Source organism: Bos javanicus, chromosome 2 (assembly GCF_032452875.1).
Source record: "Bos javanicus breed banteng chromosome 2, ARS-OSU_banteng_1.0, whole genome shotgun sequence".
Taxonomy (NCBI): Eukaryota; Metazoa; Chordata; class Mammalia; order Artiodactyla; family Bovidae; genus Bos; species Bos javanicus.
In genome coordinates this window covers 101422368-101444694 of record NC_083869.1, presented here as the reverse complement: position 1 = coordinate 101444694, position 22327 = coordinate 101422368, and the positions used below count along the sequence as shown (strand labels likewise).

Genomic DNA, 22327 nt, shown 5'->3' with positions numbered 1-22327 from the left:
AGACAGAATTCCTTTAGGAGGGACTGGTTGGATTTCCTTGCAGTCCAAGGGTCTCTCAAGAGAGACTCTCAAGTTGTGGAGAACAACACCACAGTTCAAAAACATCAATTCTTTGGTGCTCAGCTTTCTTTATAGTCCAACTCTCACATCCATACATGACTACTGGAAAACCACAGCTTGACTACATGGAACATTGTTGACAAAGTAATGTCTCTGCTTTCTAATATACTGCTTAGATTGATCATAACTTTACTTCCAAGGAGCAAGTGATTTTAATTTCATGGTTGCAATCACCATCTGCAGTGATTTTGGAGCCCCCAAAATCAAAGTCTGCCACTGTTTTCACTGTTTCCCCATCTATTAGCCATGAAGTGATGGGACCAGATGCCATGATCTTAGTTTTCTGAATGTTAAGCTTTAACCCAACTTTTTCACTCTCCTCTTTCACTTTCATCAAGAGGCTCTTTAGTTCTTCTTCATTTTCTGCCATAAGGGTGGTGTCATCTGCATATCTGAGGTTATTGATATTTCTCCCTGCAATCTTGATTCCAGGTGTGCTTCATCCAGTCCAGAATTTCTCATGATGTACTCTGCATATAAGTTAAATAAGCAGGGTGACAATATACAGCCTTGATGTACTCCTTTCCCGATTTGGAAACCAGTCTGTTGTTCCATGCCCAGTTCTAACTTGCTTCTTGACCTGCATAAAGATTTCTCAGGAGGCAGGTCAGGTGGTCTGGTATTCCCGTCTCTTGAAGAATTTTCCAGTTTGTTGTGATCCACACAGTCAAAGGCTTTGGCTTACTCAGTAAAGAAGATGTATTTTTTCTGGAACTCTCTTGTTTTTTCGATGATCCAACAGATGTTGGCAATTTGATCTCTGGTTACTCTGCATTTTCTAAATCCAGCTTGAACATCTAGAAGGTCACGGTTCATGTACTGTTGAAGCCTGACTTGGAGATTTTTTTTTGCATTACTTTGCTAGAGTGGGAGATGAGTGCAAATGTGTGGTAGCTGAACATTCTTTAGCATTGCCTTTCTTTGGGATTGGAACGAAAACTGACCTTTTCCAGTCCTGTGGCCACTGATCAGCTTTCCAAATTTGCTGGCATATTGAATGCAGCACTTTCACAGCATCATCTTTTAGGATTTGAAATAGCTCAACTGGAATTCCATCACCTCTACTAGCTTTTTTTGTAGTGATGCCTCCTGAGGCCCACTTAACTTTGCATTACAGGATATCTGGCTCTAGGCGAGTGATCATACCATCATGGTTATCTGGGTCATGAAGATCTTTTCAGTATAGTTTTTTTGTGCATTCTCGCCACCTCTTCTTAATATCTTCTGCTTCTGTCAGGTCCATGCCATTTCTGTCCTTGATTGAGCCCATCTTGGCATGAAGTGTTCCCTTGATATATCTAATCTTCTTGACGGGATCTCTAGTCTTTCCCATTCTATTATTTTCCTCTATTTCCATGCATTGTTCACTTAGGAAGTCTTTATCTCTCCTTGCTCTTCCTTGGGATCCTACATTCAAATGGGTATATCTTTCCTTTACTCCTTTGCTTTCATGTCTTTTCTTTTCTCAGCTATTTGTAAGGCCTCCTCAAACAACTATTTTTCCTTTTCGCATTTCTTTTTCTTGGGAATGGTCTTGATCACTGCCTCTTGTACAATGTCACAAACCTCCGTCCATAGTTCTTAAGGTACTCTATCAGATCTAATCCCTTGAATCTATTTCTCACTTCCACTGTGTAGTCATAAGGGATTTGATTTAGGTCATACCTGAATGGTCTAGTGGTATTCCTTACTTTCTTCCATTTAAGTCTGAATTTGGCAATAAGGAGTTCGTGATCTGAGCCACAGTCAGCTCCCACTCTTATTTTTGTTGACTGTATAGAGCTTCTCCATCTTTGGCTCATAGATAGGAAGAATAAATATTGCTAAAATATTCATACTACTCAAAGCAGTATACAGAGTCAATGAAATCCCTATCAGAACATCAATAACATTTTTCATAGAACTGTAAAAAATAAACCTAAAATTTGTATGGAAACACAAAATACCCAAAATATCAAAACAATCTTAATATATAAAAACAAAGTTGGAATTATCACAATGCTAAAAAGCTTTAATAGTCAAAAATGCAAGAAATTGTCACAAAACAGATATATAAATGTAAGAAAATACAAAGCCCAGAAATAAACCCATATTTATATGGATACTCAATCAAGGAAGCAAAACTATACAATGAAGAAAATACAGCCTCTTTTAAATTATTCTGGGAAAACTAGATAGACATAAGCAAAAGAATGAAACTGGACCATTTTCTTTCACCATATACAAAAATAAACTCCAAATGGATCAAAGACTTAAATATAAAACCTTAATCATAAAACTCCTGGAAGAAAACATGGGCAGTAGTATGCTCTGTGATTTTTTGGATACATCTCCTCAGGCAAAAGGAACAAAAGCAAAAATAAACAAATGAGACTACATCAAATTAGAAAACTTTTGCATAACAAAAAAAAACCCAATAAAATGAAAAGGGAAAGCACAATCTACTGAATGGGAGATGATATTTGCAAATCATATATCTGATAAGGAATTAACATCCAAAATAAGTATAGAACTCATAAAACTCAACATCAAAAAAGACAATAATCCAATTAAAAATGAGCAAAGGGCCTATAGACTTTTTTTTCAAGGACTATATTTAGATAGCCAACATACATATGTAAGGTTTCAAAATCTTTAATCATCACTGTGAAAAACACAGTGGGATATCACCTCACACCTGTCAGCATAGCTATTACCAAAAATCAAGAAATAGCAAGTGCTGGTGAGGATGTGAAGAAAAGGCAACTCTCATGCACTGTTCACGGGAATGCAAATTGGTGCACCTACTATGGAAAACATACAAAGGTTCCTTAAAACTTTTTAAAGAGAACTAATATATGATCCAGACATTCCACTTCTGTGTACTTATCTGAAGAAAACAAAACACTAATTTGAAAAGATATATGCAGTCTATGTTTATTTCAGCATTATTTACAATAGTCAATATATGGAAATAACCTAAGTGTCCATCAACAGATGAATGAATAAAGAAGATGTGGTACACATAAAAACTATGGAATACTACTCAGCCATAAGAAAACTAAAATCTTGCCATTTAAAACAACACGTATGGACCTTCAGGGTATCATAGTAAATAAACAACAAATACTGTATGGTTTCATTATATGTAGAATCTAAAAATTGAAAATAAAAAAATAAGCACAACAGAAGTAGTCTCAAGAGAGAAAAAATCTAATGGATGCCAGATATCAGGGAGATGCAGAGATTGGTGAAAAATATGTCAGGAATTAAGAGGTACAAACTCCCAGTTATAATATAAATATGTGATGGTGTAGTAATGTACAGCATAGGGAATATAATCAATAAAATTGCAAAACTCTGTATGGCGACTAACAGTAACTAGACTTCTAGTGGCAACTATTTCATAAAGTATAAAAATAATGAATCACTATGTTGTACACCTAAACTAATATAATGTTGTACATCAGTTTTACTTCAATTAAAAAGAAAAATCCTAAAAAGCCGTTATAGTCAACAAGAGAGTCCAAAATGCAGTACTTGGATGCAATCTCAAAAACGTAAGAATGATCTCTGTTCGTTTCCAAGGCAAACCATTCAACATCATAGTAATCCAAGTCTATGCCCCAACCAGTAATGCTGAAAAAGCTGAAGTTGAATGGCTCTATGAAGACCTATAAGACCTTCTAGAACTAACACCACCCAAAATTTCCTTTTGATTATAAGGGACTGAAATGCAAAAGTAGGAAGTCAAAAAACACCAGGAGTAACAGGCAAATTTGGCCTTGGAGTACAGAATGAAGCAGGGCAAAGGCTAATAAAGTTCTGTCAAGAGAACACACTGGTCACAGCAAACAACCTCTTCCAACAACGCAAGAGAAGACTCTACACATGGACATCACCAGATAGTCAACACCGAAATCAGACTGATTATATTCTTTACAGGCAAAGATGGAGAAGCTTTATACAGTCAGCAAAAACAAAACCAGGAGCGGACTGTGGCTCAGATCATGAACTCCTTATTGCCAAATTCAGACTTAAATTGAAGAAAGTGGGGAAAACCACTACACCATTCACGTATGACATAAGTCAAATCCCTTATGACCATACAGTGGAAGTGAGAAATAGATTTAAGGGACTAGATCAGAGAGAGTGCCTGAAGAACTATGGACAGAGGTTCATGACATTGTACAGAAGACAGGAATCAAGACCATCCCCAAGAAAAAGAAATGCAGAAAAGCAAAATGGCTGTCTGAGGAGGCCTTACAAATAGCTGTGAAAAGAAGAGAAGCAAAAAGCAAAGGAGAAAAGGAAAGATATACCCATCTGAATGCAGAGTTCCAAAGAATAGCAAGGAGAGATAAGAAAGCCTTCCTCAGTGATCAATGCAAAGAAACAGAGGAAAACAATAGAATGGGGAAGACTAGAGATCTCTTCAAGAACATTAGAGATACCAAGGGAACATTTCATGCAAAGATGGGCTCAATAAAGGACAGAAATGGTATGGACCTAACAGAAGCAGAAGATATTAAGAAGAGATGGCAAGAATACACAGAACTGTAAAAAAAAGATCTTCACGACTCAGATAATCACAGTGGTGTGATCATTCACACTCACCTAGAGCCAGACATCTTGGAATGTGAAGTCAAGTGGGCCTTAACAAGCATCATTACGAACAAAGCTAGTAGAGGTGATGGAATTCCAGTTGAGCTATTTCAAATCCTAAAAGATGATGCTGTGAAAATGCTGCACTTAATACGTCAGCAAATTTGGAAAACTCAAATTTGGAAAGTGGCCACAGGACTGGAAAAGGTCAGTTCTCATTCCAATCCCAAAGAAAGGCAATACCAAAGAATACTCGAACTACCGCACAATTGCACTCATCTCACACGCTAATGAAGTAATACTCAAAATTCTCCAAGCCAGGCTTCAGCAATGCATGAACTTCCAGATGTTCAAGCTGGATTTATAAAAGGCAGAAGAACCAGAGATCAAATTGCCAACATCTGCTGGATCATCAAAAAAGCAAGAGAGTTTCAAAAAAAAAAAATCTACTTTTGCTTTATTGACTATGCCTAAGCCTTTGACTGTGTGGATCACAATAAACTGTGGGAAATTCTTCAAGAGATGGGCATACCAGACCACCTGACCTGCCTCTTGAGAAATCTACATGCAGGTCAGGAAGCAACAGTTAGAACTGGACATGGAACAACAGACTGGTTCCAAATAGGAAAAGGATTATGTCAAGGCTGTATACTGTCACCCTGTTTATTTAACTTATATACAGAGTACATCATGAGAAACACTGGGCTGCAGGAAGCACATGCTGGAATCAAGATTGCTGGGAGAAATATCAATAACCTCAAATATGCAGATGACACCACCCTTATGGCAGAAAGTGAAGAAGAACTAAAGAGCCTCTTGATGAAAGTGAAAGAGGAGAGTGAAAATGTTGGCTTAAAGCTCAACATTCAGAAAACTAATATCATGGTATCTGGTCCCATCACTTGAGAAATAGATGAGGAAACAGTGGCTGACTTTATTTTTTGTGCTCCAAAATCACTGCAGATGGTGACTGCAGCCATGAAATTAAAAGATGCTTACTCCTTGGAAGGAAAGTTATGACTAACCTTGACAGCATATTAAAAAGCAGAGACATTACTTTGTCAACAAAGGTCCATCTAGTCAAGGCTATGGTTTTTCCAGTCATCATGCATGGATGTGAGAGTTGGACTATAAAGAAAACTGAGTGCCGAAGAATTGATGCTTTTGACTATGGTGTTGGAGAAGACTCTTGAGAGTCCCTTGGACTGCAAGAAGATCTAACCAGTCCATCGTAAAGGAGATCAATCCTGGGTGTTCATTGGAAGGACTCATGTTCAAGCTGAAACTCCAATACTTTGGCCACCTGTTGCGAAGAGCTGACTCATTTGAAAAGACACTGATTCTGGGAAAGATTGAGGGCAGGAGGAGAAGGGGACGACAGAGGATGAGATGGTTGGATGGTATCACACTCAGTGAACATGGGTTTGGGTAGACTCCAGTTTGGGTAGACTCCAGTACTCTTGCCTGGAAAATCCCATGAGCGGAGGAGCCTGCCTGGTAGGCTGCAGTCCATGCGGTCGCGAACAGTCGGACATGACTGAGCAAGTTCACTTTCACTTTTCACTTTCATCCATTGGAGAAGGAAATGGCAACCCACTCCAGTGTTCTTGCATGGAGAATCCCAGGTACGGGGGAGCCTAGTGGGCTGCCCTCTATGGGGTCGCACAGAGTCGGACACGACTGAAGTGACTTAGCAGCAGCAGCAGCAGCAGTTGGTGATAGATAGGGAGGCCTGGCATCCTGTGGTTCATAGGGTTGCCAAGAGTTGGACATGACTGAGTTACTGACCTGAAAAAGTTATAGTTGCTTGTATTTGTAAATGTGATTACTTGGAAAAGTCTAATATGTTGGCAGTTGCAACTCAGTGACCTCCATGCAAATTCAGTAAACCAGATTTTCATTAGTGAAAGTTCTACTATATTGGAGTCTCATGACTTATTTCATAAAGATGTTTGCAAAAACTTACTTCACTCTATTTGTCTCATGTTAACACTCAAAATACTGTGACAGAAATCATTTTAATGCAGGTAGATATAAGATGCCTGGTTATCACTAACATGGCTATTGAATAACTTCATGTTTTAGACATAAATCAGCTATGAAGAGTCACTGAATTGTTTCTGAATTTAAAAAGGAATATTACTGGAAATGACAGCTTGTTAAGGGTCAGGAAAACAGAATACGAAACCTCACTTAAAACACTAGAGCACCCACTTCTTTCTCTCAAATTGCTTTCAGATTATTCAAACACACTCCTATAAATATCATGTCCACATTGAATAAACTACATATATTTTCTTTGAGCTTTTCAATCAAGTTCTTCAAAGCTCTTTGTAGCAGGGATGTGTACTGAGCCTGAGTCAGGACAGGTTAATCAGTTTAAAAACCTACAAAATGAATCATTGCTGGATCTCTGAAATCTTTAATTAAATATAGGTGGATTATATTTGAACAACAAAAAAACAGATTTTGCAGTTTCCTTGATACCTTTAAGAATAAAACAGATTACCCATCTCTCTCTTATCTGCCAGAAGAATAGTTATCTTTCTCACGAACCCTCCCCCTCTCTCGTACCATTAATTTAGAGAAGGGGAGCTCAAAAGTTTTACCCAATAAATAGTGAGCCTACACATCCACATGTGGCTATTCAATTTTTCTAGTTATTTCCATTGATAACTGCTCATCTCTGTCTTATCTGATTTCTTCATAGCATAGCTGAGACTTGTCAGCTCACCAGGATACCATTCAGTTGCTAAAAGGGGTAAAAAGTTATCATCATTAAGTAGCCCACAATGAAACTATCCAGTGGGTCGCTGCTACCAAAACAAATCACAGAAGCACTGGACAACTGGGCCATCTACAGGATCTGAATGGATATCCTGATGTTAAATCCTAAAGGGAGCGGTTTTTTCCTTAACCTCCGGATGTTCCCCTATGGAATTTATTTCCACGGCATTCTGTGCTTAAGAAAACCACTGAGTGAAAGGAGGGTTGGATTAATTTGTGGGGCTACTTTAAACAAAATTGCAAAGTTTACTGAGTGGTGACTACGAACTTTTTCCAACAGGAACACATCAGCCTACAACTACAACAAGGCGAAAAATTACAGTGGGCAGGTTTCCGGGGTCGCGTTGTCGGAAAGATCACCGTGAGATCCAACAGGCGCCTCTACCAGCTGGCGGACCCCAGGCTTCAAAGGGCGCCCTCGCTCCCAACACCCGTTACCGCGGCCAGAGTCTGGGTGCCCCGCCTACACGCGAAGGATACGCTCCAGGTAGTAGGCACCCTCAGCAGCCACCGCCTCCGCGGTGTCCCCGGCAGCCGACAAGCCCATGCCCAACGCTTCTTCCAGGACCCGCAGAGCGGAGGAGGGCGTCCCTTGCTGAGTAGCCATCTGAAACGCTCCGGATGCCTTGCCCCTGACTGGCCGCCGCAGCCCTAAGGCCAACCGCGAAGACGTAGAGTAGAACACACACAGCTCTCGCGAGAGTCTGGCCTCCACCCCTCCCACCACCCGGGGCCGGAAGGGCTGTCTAGAGCCCTGAGCGTTGAAGCCCTCCGCGCTTCCTACGTTACCGGGGCAACCTCCGTTCCCTGGTTACCCTAACGCTCAGCAAGCAGTGCCTGGTGTGGAAGAGGTAAAATGAATCAGTGGACTTGGTTTGCACACATTTTCTAACCGAAGTGGCTTGGTTTTCTTCAGTTTTGACCCTGAAGCATTTGTTTTTCACTTTGCTTTCTTCTCTAAATTGTCTTTTTTTGGTTCTTACATGCCCATCATCAGTCCCCAGATATTTTAGGCATGTGTAGAGTCCTACCTTTTCCCAGGGAAAACTAATCGAAAAGAGGAAGATCTTCAGCGCCTTAGCGGGGGGATGCGGGCGGGGTTGGATCCTGAAAATCATAACTGAGATTGGCCCAGGGGAACTACAAATAAAAACCCTCAACAATTCCGTTCTCATGCTCCTTTAAAGTATTAATTATCTGGACGTCTGTTTTGACTTTGGTTTTATATTCTGGAACTTGGAGGTTTAGCGTTAATTCTTACCAAAGTAAAGCCGTTTCCATACGAATTTTGAAGTACAAGCGATCCTAAAATAATGTATAATAAGTGCCTGCCCAATCATGTGCAATCATTTTGCTATGACATAATTTTCTTCGGGTTTATATTGTGTGTGTATCAGAAGCATCTACAGGGCCCTTTTCTTTACAGATTCTTTTTTATCTTACACTATTGAAAATTGATGTCAAACAGCAACTCATTATAAAAGTTCCCATTTAATACCAAAAAAAAAAAGTGGTAACTTCTAATGAAATGATTAAGAACTCCGTTACTGGAACCAGAGAAGCTGCATTCAGAGGCTGACTCCACCATTCAGTTCGGTTCAGTTCAGTCGCTCAGTCGTGTCCGACTCTGCGACCCCATGAATCACAGCACGCCAGGCCTCCCTGTCCATCACCAACTCCCGGAGTTCACTCAGACTCACGTCCATTGAGTCAGTGATGCCATCCAGCCATCTCATCTTCTGTCTTCCCCTTCTCCTTCTGCCCCCAATCCCCCTCAGCATCAGTCTTTTCCAATGAGTCAACTCTTCACATGAGGTGGCCAAAGTACTGGAGTTTCAGCTTTAGCATCATTCCTTCCAAAGAACATCCAGGACTGATCTCCTTTAGAATGGACTGGTTGGATCTCCTTGCAGTCCAAGGGACTCTCAAGAGTCTTCTCCAACACCACAGTTCAAAAGCATCAAGGCTTTGTTTTCTCTTCTCTAAAACAATAATTTTAATATCCACCTTACTAAAATATAGATTAAATGAAATATATGAGAAGTATTAAGGTCATGAAGAAGCAAGGTCTCTACCTACAAAAGTAAATCTTGCTTGTTCAGAAATTTAATTTTTTTTTGAAAGAGAAGTGTAATAGACATCTAAATAGAGCTTTATAAAAGCTCTACTCCAATAGAGCTTTATAAAATGGTTTCATTGGATATTTTCATTTTATATCACTATTAAAATCAAAGTTACCCTCCCCAAAACAGTGTTCAATATATCAAATATTTTCAATATATGTTTATAAAATATACTTAAAATATTAAATAAGTTAGCCAATCCCCAATTGCATATTAAATTTATAAGAAATTTACATATATACAAAAAACTTCTAAGGCAAAACTTAAATACATTTAGAAATGTCAAATACTCAAAAAGGAAGATGTGTTCGAGAAAACTCTCAAGAGTCCCTTGGACTGTTAGGAGATCAAACCAGTCAATCCTAAAGGAAATGAATCCTGAATATTCATTGGAAGGACAGATACTAAGGCTGAAACTCCAATACTTTGGCCACCTCATTCAAAGAGCCAATTCATTGGAAAAGACCCTGATGCTGGGAAAGACTTAAGGCAGCAAGAGAAACGGATGAAGGATGAGGGATGAGGGATGATGTCATCCTTATCTAGGATGAGACGGTAGGATGGCATTACTAACTCAATAGACTTGAGTTTGAGCAAGCTCCAGGAGACAGTAAAGAACAGGGAAGCCTGGCATGCTGCAGTCTATGGGGTCACAAAGAGTCAGACATGACTGAGCAACTGAACAGCAACAAGAATCATAATGTCAGGTCAGTTTATTTTTCTCCCTCAGTTCTTACCTCATCACAATAAAAATTTGGAATAATGGACTAAAGTGTTTAAAATAGGCAAGTTATAGCTCAGTTTAGCTTAAGCAGACAGAAATTTTTTTAGACAAACACTTCCAAAATATGAGAGCAGGCCAACCTTAAAAGAGGCTTGTTTTTCCCTGTTGGCATCCCCCCTTTTTATATTTCCAGTCTCTTCCTTCTGGTTATGCCCTGTGCAAAATACAACTTATACCCACTACCGATCAATGAAAGGGAATGCAAATGGGCATACACTCAAATGTCAAGGCTGATTGACATTTTCAAGTTATATAACAGCAGACTGTGTTTATGTCTTTCCATAATTCATTCTGTTATAATCAGATGTAGAATATTTATAAATACTTAATGATCTCCTTGCTGCTTAGGTTACCTTGAGAAACCCCTGTGGTTATTTTGTATCCATTGTCTGTCTACAGGTCATGTGTAGAAGTTAGTAAACTCTCTGTGGTTATTTTGTAGCATATCTGTGAGCTTTCCTGGGTGTGTCTAGGATGGGTTTTAGAGATCAGCTGGGGCAAACCCAGACGGGCAGGTCATGGTGGAGAGATCTAACAGAAAGTGGTCCACTGGAGAAGGGAATGGCAAATCACTTCAGTATTCTTGCCTTGAGAACCCCATGAACAGTATGAAAAGGCAAAATGACAGGACACTGAAAAAGGAATTCCCCAGGTGAGTAAGTGCCCAATATGCTACTGGAGATCAGTAGAGAAATAACTCCAAAAAGAATGAAGGGATGGAGCCAAAGCAAAAAGAATACCCAGCTGTGGATGTGACTGGTGATAGAAGCAAGGTCCGATGCTGTAAAGAGCAATATTGCATAGGAACCTGGAATGTCAGGTCCATGAATAAAGGCAAACTGGAAGTGGTCAAACAAGAGATGGTAAGAGTGAATGTCAACATTCTAGGAATCAGCGAACTCAAATGGACTGGAATGGGTGAATTTAATTCAGATAACCATTATATCTACTACTGCGGGCAGGAATCCCTCAGAAGAAATGGAGTAGCCATCATGGTCAACAAAAGAGTCCGAAATGCAGCACTTGGATGCAATCTCAAGAACGACAGAATGATCTCTGTTCATTTCCAAGGCACGCCATTCAATATCACGGTAATCCAAGTCTATGCCCCAACAAGTAACGCTGAAGAAGCTGAAGTTGAACGGTTTTATGAAGACCTACAAGACCTTTTAGAACTAACACCCAAAAAAGATGTCCTTTTCATTATAGGGGACTGGAATGCAAAAGTAGGAAGTCAAGAAACACCTGGAGTAACAGGCAAATTTGGCCTTGGAATACCGAGTGAAGCAGGGCAAAGACTAATAGAGGTTTGCCGAGAAAATGCACTGGTCATAGCAAACATCCTCTTCCAACAACACAAGACAAGACTCTACACATGGACATCACCAGATGGTCAACACCGAAATCAGATTGATTATGTTCTTTGCAGCCAAAGATGCAGAAGCTCTATACAGTCAACAAAAACAAGATTGGGAGCTGACTGTGGCTCAGATCATGAACAACTTATTACCAAATTCAGACTTAAATTGAAGAAAGTAGGGAAAACCACTAGACCATTCAGGTATGACCTAAATCAAATCTCTTATGATTATACAGTGAAAGTGAGAAATAAATTTTAGGGCCTAGATATGATAGATACAATGCCTGATGAACTATGGAATGAGGTTCGTGACATTGTACAGGAGACAGGGATCAAGACCATCCCCATGGAAAAGAAATGCAGAAAAGCAAAATGGCTGCCTGGGGAGGCCTTACAAATAGCTATAAAAAGAAGAGAAGTGAAAAGCAAAGGAGACAAGGAAAGATATACCCATCTGAATGCAGAGTTCCAAAGAATAGCAAGAAGAGATAAGAAAGCCTTCTTCAGCGATCATTGCAAAGAAATAGAGGAAAACAGCAGAATGGGAAAGACCAGAGATCTCTTCAAGAAAATTAGAGATACCAAGGGAACATTTCATGCAAAGATGGGCTCGATAAAGGACAGAAATGGTATGGACCTAACAGAAGCAGAAGATATTAAGAAGAGGTGGCAAGAATACACAGAAGAATGTACAGAAAAGATCTTCACGACCCAGATAATCACGATGGTGTGATCACTGACCTAGAGCCAGACATCCTGGAATGTGAAGTCCAGTGGGCCTTAGAAAACATCACTATGAAAAAAGCTAGTGGAGGTGATGGAATTCCAGTTGAGCTATTTCAAATCCTGAAAGTTGATGCTGTGAAAGTGCTGCACTCAATATGCCAGCAAATTTGGAAAACTCAGCAGTGGCCACAGGACTGGAAAAGGTCAGTTTTCATTCCAATCCCAAAGAAAGGTAATGCCAAAGAATGCTCAAACTACCACACAATTGCACTCATCTCACATGCTAGTTAAGTAATGTCAAAATTCTCCAAGCCAGGCTTCAGCAATACGTGAACCATGAACTTCCTGATATTAAAGCTGGTTTTAGAAAAGGCAGAGGAACAAGAGATCAAATTGCCAACATCTGCTGGATCATGGAAAAAGCAAGAGAGTTCCATAAAAACATCTATTTCTGCCTTATTGACTATGCCTAAGCCTTTGACTGTGTGGATCACAATAAAATGTGGGAAATTCTGAAAGAGATGGGAATACCAGACCACCTGACCTGCCTCTTGAGAAATCTGTATGCAGGTCAGGAAGCAACAGTTAGAACTGGACATGGAACAACAGACTGGTTCCAAATAGGAAAAGGAGTACGTCAAGGTTGCATATTGTCACCCTGCTTATTTAACTTATATGCAGAGTACATCATGAGAAAGGCTGGGCTGGAAGAAACACAAGCTGGAATCAAGATTGCCGGGAGAAATATCAATAACCTCAGATATGCAAATGACACCACCCTTATGGCAGAAACTGAAGAGGAACTAAAAAGCCTCTTGATGAAAGTGAAAGAGGAGAGTGAAAAAGTTGGCTTAAAGCTCAACATTCAGAAAACTAAGATCATGGCATCCAGTCCCATCACTTCATGGGAAATAGATGGGGAAACAGTGGAAACAGTGTCAGACTTTATTTTTCTGGGCTCCAAAATCACTGAAGATGGTGACTGCAGCCATGAAATTAAAAGATGCTTACTCCTTGGAAGAAAAGTTATGACCAACCTAGATGGCATATTGAAAAGCAGAGACATTACTTTGCTAACAATGGTCCATCTAGTCAAGGCTATGGTTTTTCCTGTGGTCATGTATGGATGTGAGAGTTGGACTATGAAGAAGCCTGAGCGCCAAAAATTGATGCTTTTGAACTATGGTGTTGGAGAAGACTCTTGAGAGTCCCTTGGACTGCAAGGAGATCCAACCAGTCCATTCTGAAGGAGATCAGCCGTGGGTGTTCTGTGGAAGGAATGATGCTAAAGCTGAAACTCCAGTACTTTGGCCACCTCATGCGAAGATCTGACTCATTGGAAAAGACTCTGATGCTGGGAGGGATTGGGGGCAGGAGGAGAAGGGGACGACAGAGGATCAGATGGCTGGATGGCATCACTGACTCGACGGACTTGCGTCTGAGTGAACTCCGGGAGTTGGTGATGGACAGGGAGGCCTGGCATTCTGTTATTTTTGGGGTCACTGAGTCGGACACGACTGAGTGACGGAATTGAACTGAACTGACTGGCATCCCTTTCAGCCAGGCCTGGCCTCCTTGCTCATGACTAACTTTCTACCTAACAATAATAAAACAGATAAATTGTGACCAATATTCACTGCTTACAGTAGAGATGAAGTGGAAAAGATTCTTCTCAAAAGAGCTAAAATAAATAAATAAATAAATCGTACAACTTAAGTATCACTACTCCACTCCTCACAAAAAAAATTTTTTTTAATTTAAGAAGTCTCATTTTCTAAGTGTTCTAAATAATCAAAGTTTTAGCTTAGAATTACCAACTTGATTATATCCATTTTATGAATTTTAGTTGTCCCCCAAGATATTTTGGCTCCCCTACAGTTTGAACACATTTCATAAGACCTGGACAACAGTGTATTTAAAAACTAAAATTAGTAGTCTTTAATATCTTTGTAAACCTTTAGATTTTTATAAGGATGAGTAATATTTTAAAATGCAATTAAATAAAAGCAAAAATAACCTTAACAAAGTAAACAGAATCAATAATTGCCTTCAGATAAAAATTGGGATGCCACCTCTGTCGTGAGTGCTAATATCTTAACCAGTATATCTTTGCAATGGATGAATTTGAAAATAATCCTTTTACATTGGAATTCTTCTTCTGTTAAATGCTAGTTTAATTGAAAAGAGGTTTGAAAGCCTTATTAAGAAAAAACAAAAGCTTCAGATCACAAGAGTGGTTTCAGTTATAATGCTATCTTATTGTCCTTCCATCCTATAATCCTTACTTTTTCCTTACAAATTTCCTTTAGGTGTAAAAAAAAGAAAAGTTCCTTAACATTTTGATGAATGAACAGAAAGCTATCTTCTTTCCCTTTGAATGTTCCTGAAAGCAGTTAATAAAGAAAACCAGTGAAGACAGTCAAAATGAAGCAAAAAGCACAAAGGTGAACAGATTTTCTTCTTCCCAGACTAAATGATCCAGTTTTGTAAAAGTGAAATTATTTTTAAAAGCAAAACCAGAAAAGAATCTGACAATGTATTTACCTTCATATTCATTGTTTCAAAGCAGAAAATGCTCTTATGTAAAGGTTTAGTCAATTACTATTCAATGTTCAGAAGTTGAGTGTTCCTTTACTACAGATAGAGCCCAAGTCGTATACAGATACATCTTTTCCTATAAGTTACTATCTTATTTTCTTTCAAAAGCTCACAGTAAATGGTAGCCAGTTTTAGAATTTCAGAATTCATAGTAGTGGTAATTGACTATAGTCAGCCATACAGCTATATTTTCCATTTTTTCACGAATGAAAATTTGCAAATTCAAGTTGCTGTGTTCTTAGCCTATGTGGTTCAAATTAAATCAATCCTCTGACTTTGGTGAGGAGCACATGACCCAAGCTTAGCATAATGAGAGTTCTCTTGGCTGCAATGATCAGCTGCCAACTTAGCATGTGACCTAAAAAGAGTGAATGAGACTTGATGGGAAATTGTTGGTGATTCTGGGGGGAAAAATTTTTTTATTTCATCCCTTGAGATGAGTCTTCTCCAGCAGCAAAATTCAAAAGCATCAATTCTTAGATGCTCAGCCTTCTCTATGGTCCAACTCTCATATCTGTACATGACTACTAGGAAAACCACAGCTTTGAGTATACAGACGTTTGTTGGCAAGTCATGTGTCTGCCTTTTAATATGCTGTCTAGGTTTGCATAGCTTTTCTTTCAAGGACTAGCTCAGTTCAGTTCAGTTGCTCGGTCGTGTCCGACTCTTTGCGACCCCATGAATCACAGCACGCCAGGCCTCCCTGTCCATCACCAACTCCCGGAGTTCACTCAGACTCACGTCCATCGAGTCAGAGATGCCATCCAACCATCTGATCCTCTGTCGTCCCCTTCTCCTCCTGCCCCCAATCCCTCCCAGCATCAGAGTCTTTTCCAATGAGTCAACTCTTCACATGAGGTAGCCAAAGTACTGGAGTTTCAGCTTTAGCACCATTCCTTCCAAAGAACACCCAGGACTGATCTCCTTTAGAATGGACTGGTTGGATCTCCTTGCAGTCCAAGGGATTCTCAAAGAGTCTTCTCCAATACCACAGTTCAAAAGCATCAATTCTTCAGTGCTCAGGTTTCTTCACAGTCCAACTCTCACATCCATACATGACCACAGGAAAAACCATAGCCTTGACTAGACGGACCTTTGTTGGCAAAGTAATGTCTCTACTTTTCAATATGCTATCTAGTTTGGTCATAACTTTCCTTCCAAGGAGTAAGCGTCTTTTAATTTCATGGCTGCAGTCACCATCTTCAGTGATTTTGGAGCCCAGAAAAATAAAGTCTGACACTGTTTCCACTGTTTCCCCATCTATTTGCCATGAAGTGATGGGACTAGATGCCATAATCTTAGTTTTCTGATGCTGAGCTTTAAGCCAACTTTTTCACTCTCCTCTTCTACTTTCATCAACAGAATTTTTAGCTCCTCTTCACTTTCTGATATAAGGGTGGTATCATCTGTGTATCTGAGGTCATTGATATTTCTCCCGGCAATCTTGATTCCAGCTTGTGTTTCTTCCAGCCCAACGTTTCTCATGATGTACACTGCATATAAGTTAAATAAGCAGGGTGACAATATACAGCCTTGACATACTCCTTTGCCTATTTAGAACCAGTCTGTTGTTCCATGTCCAGTTCTAACTGTTGCTTCCTGACCTCCATATAGGTTTCTTAAGAGGTATGTCAGGTGGTCTGGTATTCCCATCTCTTGAAGAATTTTCCAGTTTATTGTGATCCACACAGTCAAAACTTTGGCATAGTCAATAAAGCAATAGATGTTTTTATGAAACTCTCTTGCTTTTTCCATGATCCAGTGGATGTTGGCAATTTGATCTCTGGTTCCTCTGCCTTTTCTAAAACCAGCTTGAACATCTGGAAGTTCACAGTTCACGTACTGCTGAAGCCTGGCTTGGAGAATTTTGAGCATTACTTTACTAGCGTGTGAAATGAGTACAATTGTGTGGTAGTTTGAGCATTCTTTGGCATTGCCTTTCTTTGGAATTGGAATGAAAACTGACCTTTTCCAGTCCTGTGGCCACTGCTGAGTTTTCCAAATTTGCTGGCATATTGAGTGCAGCACTTTCACAGCATCAACTTTCAGGATTTGAAATAGCTCAACTGGAATTCCATCACCTCCACTAGCTTTTTTCATAGTGATGCTTCCTAAGGTCCACTGGACTTCACATTCCAGGATGTCTGGCTCTAGGTCAGTGATCACACCATCGTGATTATCTGGGTCATGAAGATCTTTTTTGTATAATACTTCCGTGTATTCTTGCCACCTCTTCTTAATATCTTCTGCATCTGTTAGGTCCATACCATTTCTGTCCTTTATCGAGCCCATCTTTGCATGAAATGTTCCCTTGGTATCTCTAATTTTCTTGAAGAGATCTCTGGTCTTTCCCATTCTGCTGTTTTCCTCTATTTCTTTGCATTGATCGCTGAGGAAAGCTTTCTTATCTCTTCTTGCTATTCCTTGGAAATCTGCATTCAGATGCTTATATTTTTCCTTTTCTCCTTTGCTTTTCACTTCTCTTCTTTTTACAGCTATTTGTAAGGCCTCCCCAGACAGTCATTCTGCTTTTCTGCATTTCTTTTCCATGGGGATGGTCTTGATCCCTGTCTCCTGTACAGTGTCACAAACCTCAGTCCATAGTTCATCAGGCACTCTGTCTATCACATCTAGTCCCTTAAATCTATTTCTCACTTCCACTGTATAATCATAAGGGATTTGATTTAGGTCATACCTGAATGGTCTAGTGGTTTTCCCTACTTTCTTCAATTTAAGTCTGAATTTGGCAATAAGGAGATCATGATCTGAGCCACAGTCAGCTCCTGGTCTTGTTTTTGCTGACTGTATAGAGCTTCTCCATCTTTGGTTCAAAGAATATAATCAATCTGATTTCGGTGTTGACCATCTGGTGATGTACATGTGTAGAGTCTTCTCTTGTGTTGTTGGAAGAGGGTGTTTGCTATGACCAGTGCATTTTCTTGGCAAAACTCTATCAGCCTTTGCCCTGCTTCATTCCGTATTCCAAGGCCAAATTTGCCTGTTACTCCAGGTGTTTCTTGACTTCCTATTTTTGCATTCCAGTCCCCTGTAATGAAAAGGACTTCTTTTTTGGGTGTTAGTTCTAAAAGGTCTTGTAGGTGTTCATAGAACCATTCAACTTCAGCTTCTTCAGCATTACTGGTTGGGGCATAGACTTGGATTACTGTGATATTGAATGGTGTACCTTGGAAACGAACAGAGATCATTCTGTCATTTTTGAGATTGCATCCAAGTGCTGCATTTCGGGCTCTTTTGTTGACCATGATGGCTACTCCATTTCTTCTAAGGGATTCCTGCCTGCAGTAGTAGATATAGTGGTCATCTGAGTTAAATTCACCCATTCCAGTCCATTTTAGTTCGCTGACTCCTAGAATGTTGACGTTCACTCTTGCCATCTCCTGTTTGACCACTTCCAATTTGCCTTGATTCATGTACCTAACATTCCAGGTTCCTATGCAATATTGCTCTTTACAGCATCAGACCTGGCTTCTATCACCAGTCACATCCTCAAGTGGGTATTGTTTTTGCTTTGGCTCCCTCCCATGATTCTTTCTAGAGTTATTTCTCCACTGATCTGCAGTAGCATTTTGGGCACCTACCGACCTGGGGAATTGCTCTTTCAGTATCCTGTCATTTTGCCTTTAAGCATCTTTTAATTTCATGGCTCCAGTCACTGTCAGCAGTGATTTTGGAGCCCGAGAAAGTAAAGCCTGTAGCTGTTTCTATTGTTTCCCCATCTATTTGCCATTAAGTAATAGGACTGTGTGCTTTGATCTTAGCTTTTTGAATGTTGAGTTTTAGGCAAGTCTCCTCACTCCTCTATTTCACCTACATCAAGAGGCTCTTTAACTCCTCTTCTCTCTCTGCCATAAGGGTGGTGTCATCTGCATATCTGAGGTTGTTGATATTACTCCCAGAAATCTTGATTTGAGCTTTTGACTCATCCAGCTCAGCATCTCTCATGATGTACTCTGCGTATAAGTTAAATAAGCAGGGTGACAATATACAGCTCTCATGTACTCCTTTCCCAGTTTTGAACCAGTCCATTGTTTCAAGTCTGGTTCTAACTATTGCTTCTTGTCCTGCATACAGGTTTCTCAAGAGGCATGTAAGGTGATCTAGTATACCCATCTCTTTAAGAATTTTCCACAGTTTGTTGTGGTCTACACAATCAAAGGCTTTAGCATAGTCAGTAATATAGGAAATGTTTTTCTGGAATTTTCTTGCTTTTTCTATGATCCAACGGATGTTGGCAATTTGATCTCTGGTTCCTGCCTTTCCTAAATTCAGCTTGTATATTGGAAGTTCTCAGTTCACATACTGTTGAAGCCTATCTCGAAGGATATTGAGCATTACCTTGCTAGCATGTGAAATGAGTACAAGCATGTGGTAGTTTGAATATTCTTTGGCATTGCCCTTCTTTGGGATTGGAATGAAAATTGCCCTTTTCCACTCCTGTGGCCACTGCTGAGTTTTCCAGATTTGCTGACATAGTAAATATATAGTCATGAATAAATGCATATATACATATGTAGGTGTGTGATTCTTTCTTTGTTTTATTATATACAGCCTTTTTCATTTTTTTCTTTTTGGCCTCACCCTTTCCAATCTCCTCACCTTTCCCCCACATCAGCTCACTTGCATCAAGTTTATCCATGTTGACACTATGATGTCCTTCTATATTTTCCTCATTTGCCATCCACTATGACCTCTAAATATCATTTACTTTTATTTCTGAGTATGTCAGATTACAAGGCTTATCAATCTCCAGATATTGAGCTGTTTCTGTAGTCATATATGTAACTAAAAAACGTTAAGAAAACCACGACTTGATAGACAGATGCTAGATTATTTGTATAAATAAAGTTCACTTTGTTAGTGGCTGTATTTTATTCCTTCATGTACATATAATATTATTTAATTTTCCACTGTAAAAATGCCACCATGAGCAATAATAGAATAAAATCCATGTACATAACCTTAGTTAATATTGCTTTGATTTCTGTCATATAGATTCTGTAGGCTGGTAGAAAATCTGCATCAAGGGTATATTGTATTTAATCTCAGTAATAGTTGCCAAATAATTTCCGCAAATATTTTAAACCTCACATTTGTATCTGCAGTGTGTATATGTTTGGCTTTCCTTTAAATTTTGACTTTGCTAGAAATAACAAGACATCTCAATATTACACTAATTTTCACTCCCTGACAACTAGTGAACTGTAATGTCTCTTTCATGTCTGTTTTCATTTCAATTTACAATATTGTAAAGTGTCTTTTACACTTTCCTCTTTTCTATATTTTTTGTCAAATTGTGATAGCTGCTTGTAAATTATTGACATTAGGTCTTAGCCTATCAAATCTGTTACAGGTATTTTCCCATTTTTTTCTCATCTTATCATTAGCATTATTTTTAATGTATTTTAAAATGAAACAATTTGCAGTTTTCCTATAGCTAATTACTTTACTAGTGTATGAGATGAGTAAACTTGTGTGGTAGTTTGAGCATTCTTTGGCATTGCCTTTCTTTGGGATTGGAATGAGAACTGACCTTTCCCAATCCTATGGCCACTGCTGAGTTTTCCAGATTTGCTGACATATTGAGTGCAGCACTTTCATAGCACGATCTTTTAGATTTTGAAAGCTCAACTGGAATTCCATCACGTCCACTAGATTTGTTCATAGTGATGCTTCCTAAGGCCCACTTGACTTCACATTCCAGGATGTCTGGCTCTAGGTGAGTGATCACAGAATCGGGGTTATCTGTGTCGTGAAGCTCTTTTTTGTACAGTTCTTCTGTGTATTCTTGCCACCTCTTCTTAATATCTTCTGCTCCTGTATGCAGATCAGGAAGCAACAGTTAGAACTGGACATGGAACAACAGACTGGTTCCAAATAGGAAAAGGAGTATGTCAAAGCTGTATATTGTCACCCTGCTTATTTAACTTATATGCAGAGTACATCATGAGAAACACTGGGCTGGAAGAAGCACAAGCTGGAATCAAGACCGCCGGGAGAAATATCAATAACCTCAGATACGCAGATGACACCACCCTTATGGCAGAAAGTAAAGAGGAACTAAAATGCCTCTTGATGAAAGTGAAAGAAGAGAGTGAAAAAGTTAGCTTAAAGCTCAACATTCAGAAAACTAAGATCATGACATCCAGTCCCATCACTTCATGGGAAATAGATGGGGAAACAGTGGAAACAGTATCAGACTTTATTTTTGGGGGGCTCCAAAATCACTGCAGATGGTGACTGCAGCCATGAAATTAAAAGACGCTTACTCCTTGGAAGGAAAGTTATGACCAACCTAGACAGCATATTAAAAAGCAGAGACGTTACTTTGTCAACAAAGGTCCATCTAGTCCAGGCTATAGTTTTTCCAGTCATCACATATGAATGTGAGAGAGCGCTGAAGAATTGATGCATTTGAACTGTGGTATTGGAGAAGACTCCAGAAAGTCCATTGAACTTCAAGGAGATCCAACCAGTCCTTCCTTTTAAAGATCAGTCTTGGGTGTTCGTTGGAAGGACTGATGTTGAAGCTGAAACTCCAAAACTTTGGCCACCTGATGTGAAGAGCTGACTTATTTGAAAAGACTCTCATGCAGGGAAAGACTGAGGGCAGGAGGAGAAGGGGACAACAGAGGATGAGATGGTTGGGTGGCATCATCGACTCAATGGACATGAGTTTGGGTAAACTCCAGGAATTGGTGATGGACAGGGAGGCCTGGTATGCTGTGGTTCATGGGGTCACAAAGAGTTGGACACGACTGAGTAACTGAACTGAACTATAGCCAATTACAGCTATATTTTTTGTCTTCTGGGTTTACAGTTTCTATTAAGAATATTTTTCAAGAACTTAGGTATTATAAACACTCTCCTAAAGTCTTTTGTCTCAGGGTTTTGTTTTGTTTTTTTTTTCTAAACTTTACATAATTGTATTAGTTTTGCCAAATATCAAAATGAATCCGCCAAAGGTATACATGTGTTCCCCATCCTGAACCCTCCTCCCTCCTCCCTCCCCATACCATCCCTCTGGGTCGTCCCAGTGCACTAGCCCCAAGCATCCAGTATCGTGCATCGAACCTGGACTGGCATCTCGTTTCATACATGATATTTTACATGTTTCAATGCCATTCTCCCAAATCTTCCCACCCTCTCCCTCTCCCATAGAGTCCATAAGACTGATCTATATATCAGTGTCTCTTTTGCTGTCTCATACACAGGGTTATTGTTACC

The 22327-nt window shown here is 39.6% G+C and overlaps 1 protein-coding gene and 1 long non-coding RNA gene across 3 annotated transcripts in view; one reads left to right on the top strand and one right to left on the bottom strand.

The window, feature by feature from the left end:
* Window positions 1-8200, bottom strand: part of SPAG16 (sperm associated antigen 16) — a 1095180-nt gene extending 1086980 nt beyond the window's left edge. For both annotated transcript variants that reach the window (XM_061384008.1, XM_061384014.1), the window contains exon 1: window positions 7972-8200. In XM_061384008.1, the coding sequence (XP_061239992.1) occupies window positions 7972-8098 (127 nt within the window). In that variant the 5' untranslated portion in view covers window positions 8099-8200. The remainder of the gene's footprint in view (window positions 1-7971) is intronic.
* An 82-nt stretch (window positions 8201-8282) lies between these two features.
* The window catches only part of LOC133228530 (uncharacterized), a 79907-nt gene continuing 65862 nt past the window's right edge, over window positions 8283-22327 (top strand). Inside the window, exons 1-2 of the long non-coding RNA XR_009730242.1 lie at window positions 8283-8342; window positions 14794-14928. This is a non-coding gene — a long non-coding RNA (uncharacterized LOC133228530). The remainder of the gene's footprint in view (window positions 8343-14793; window positions 14929-22327) is intronic.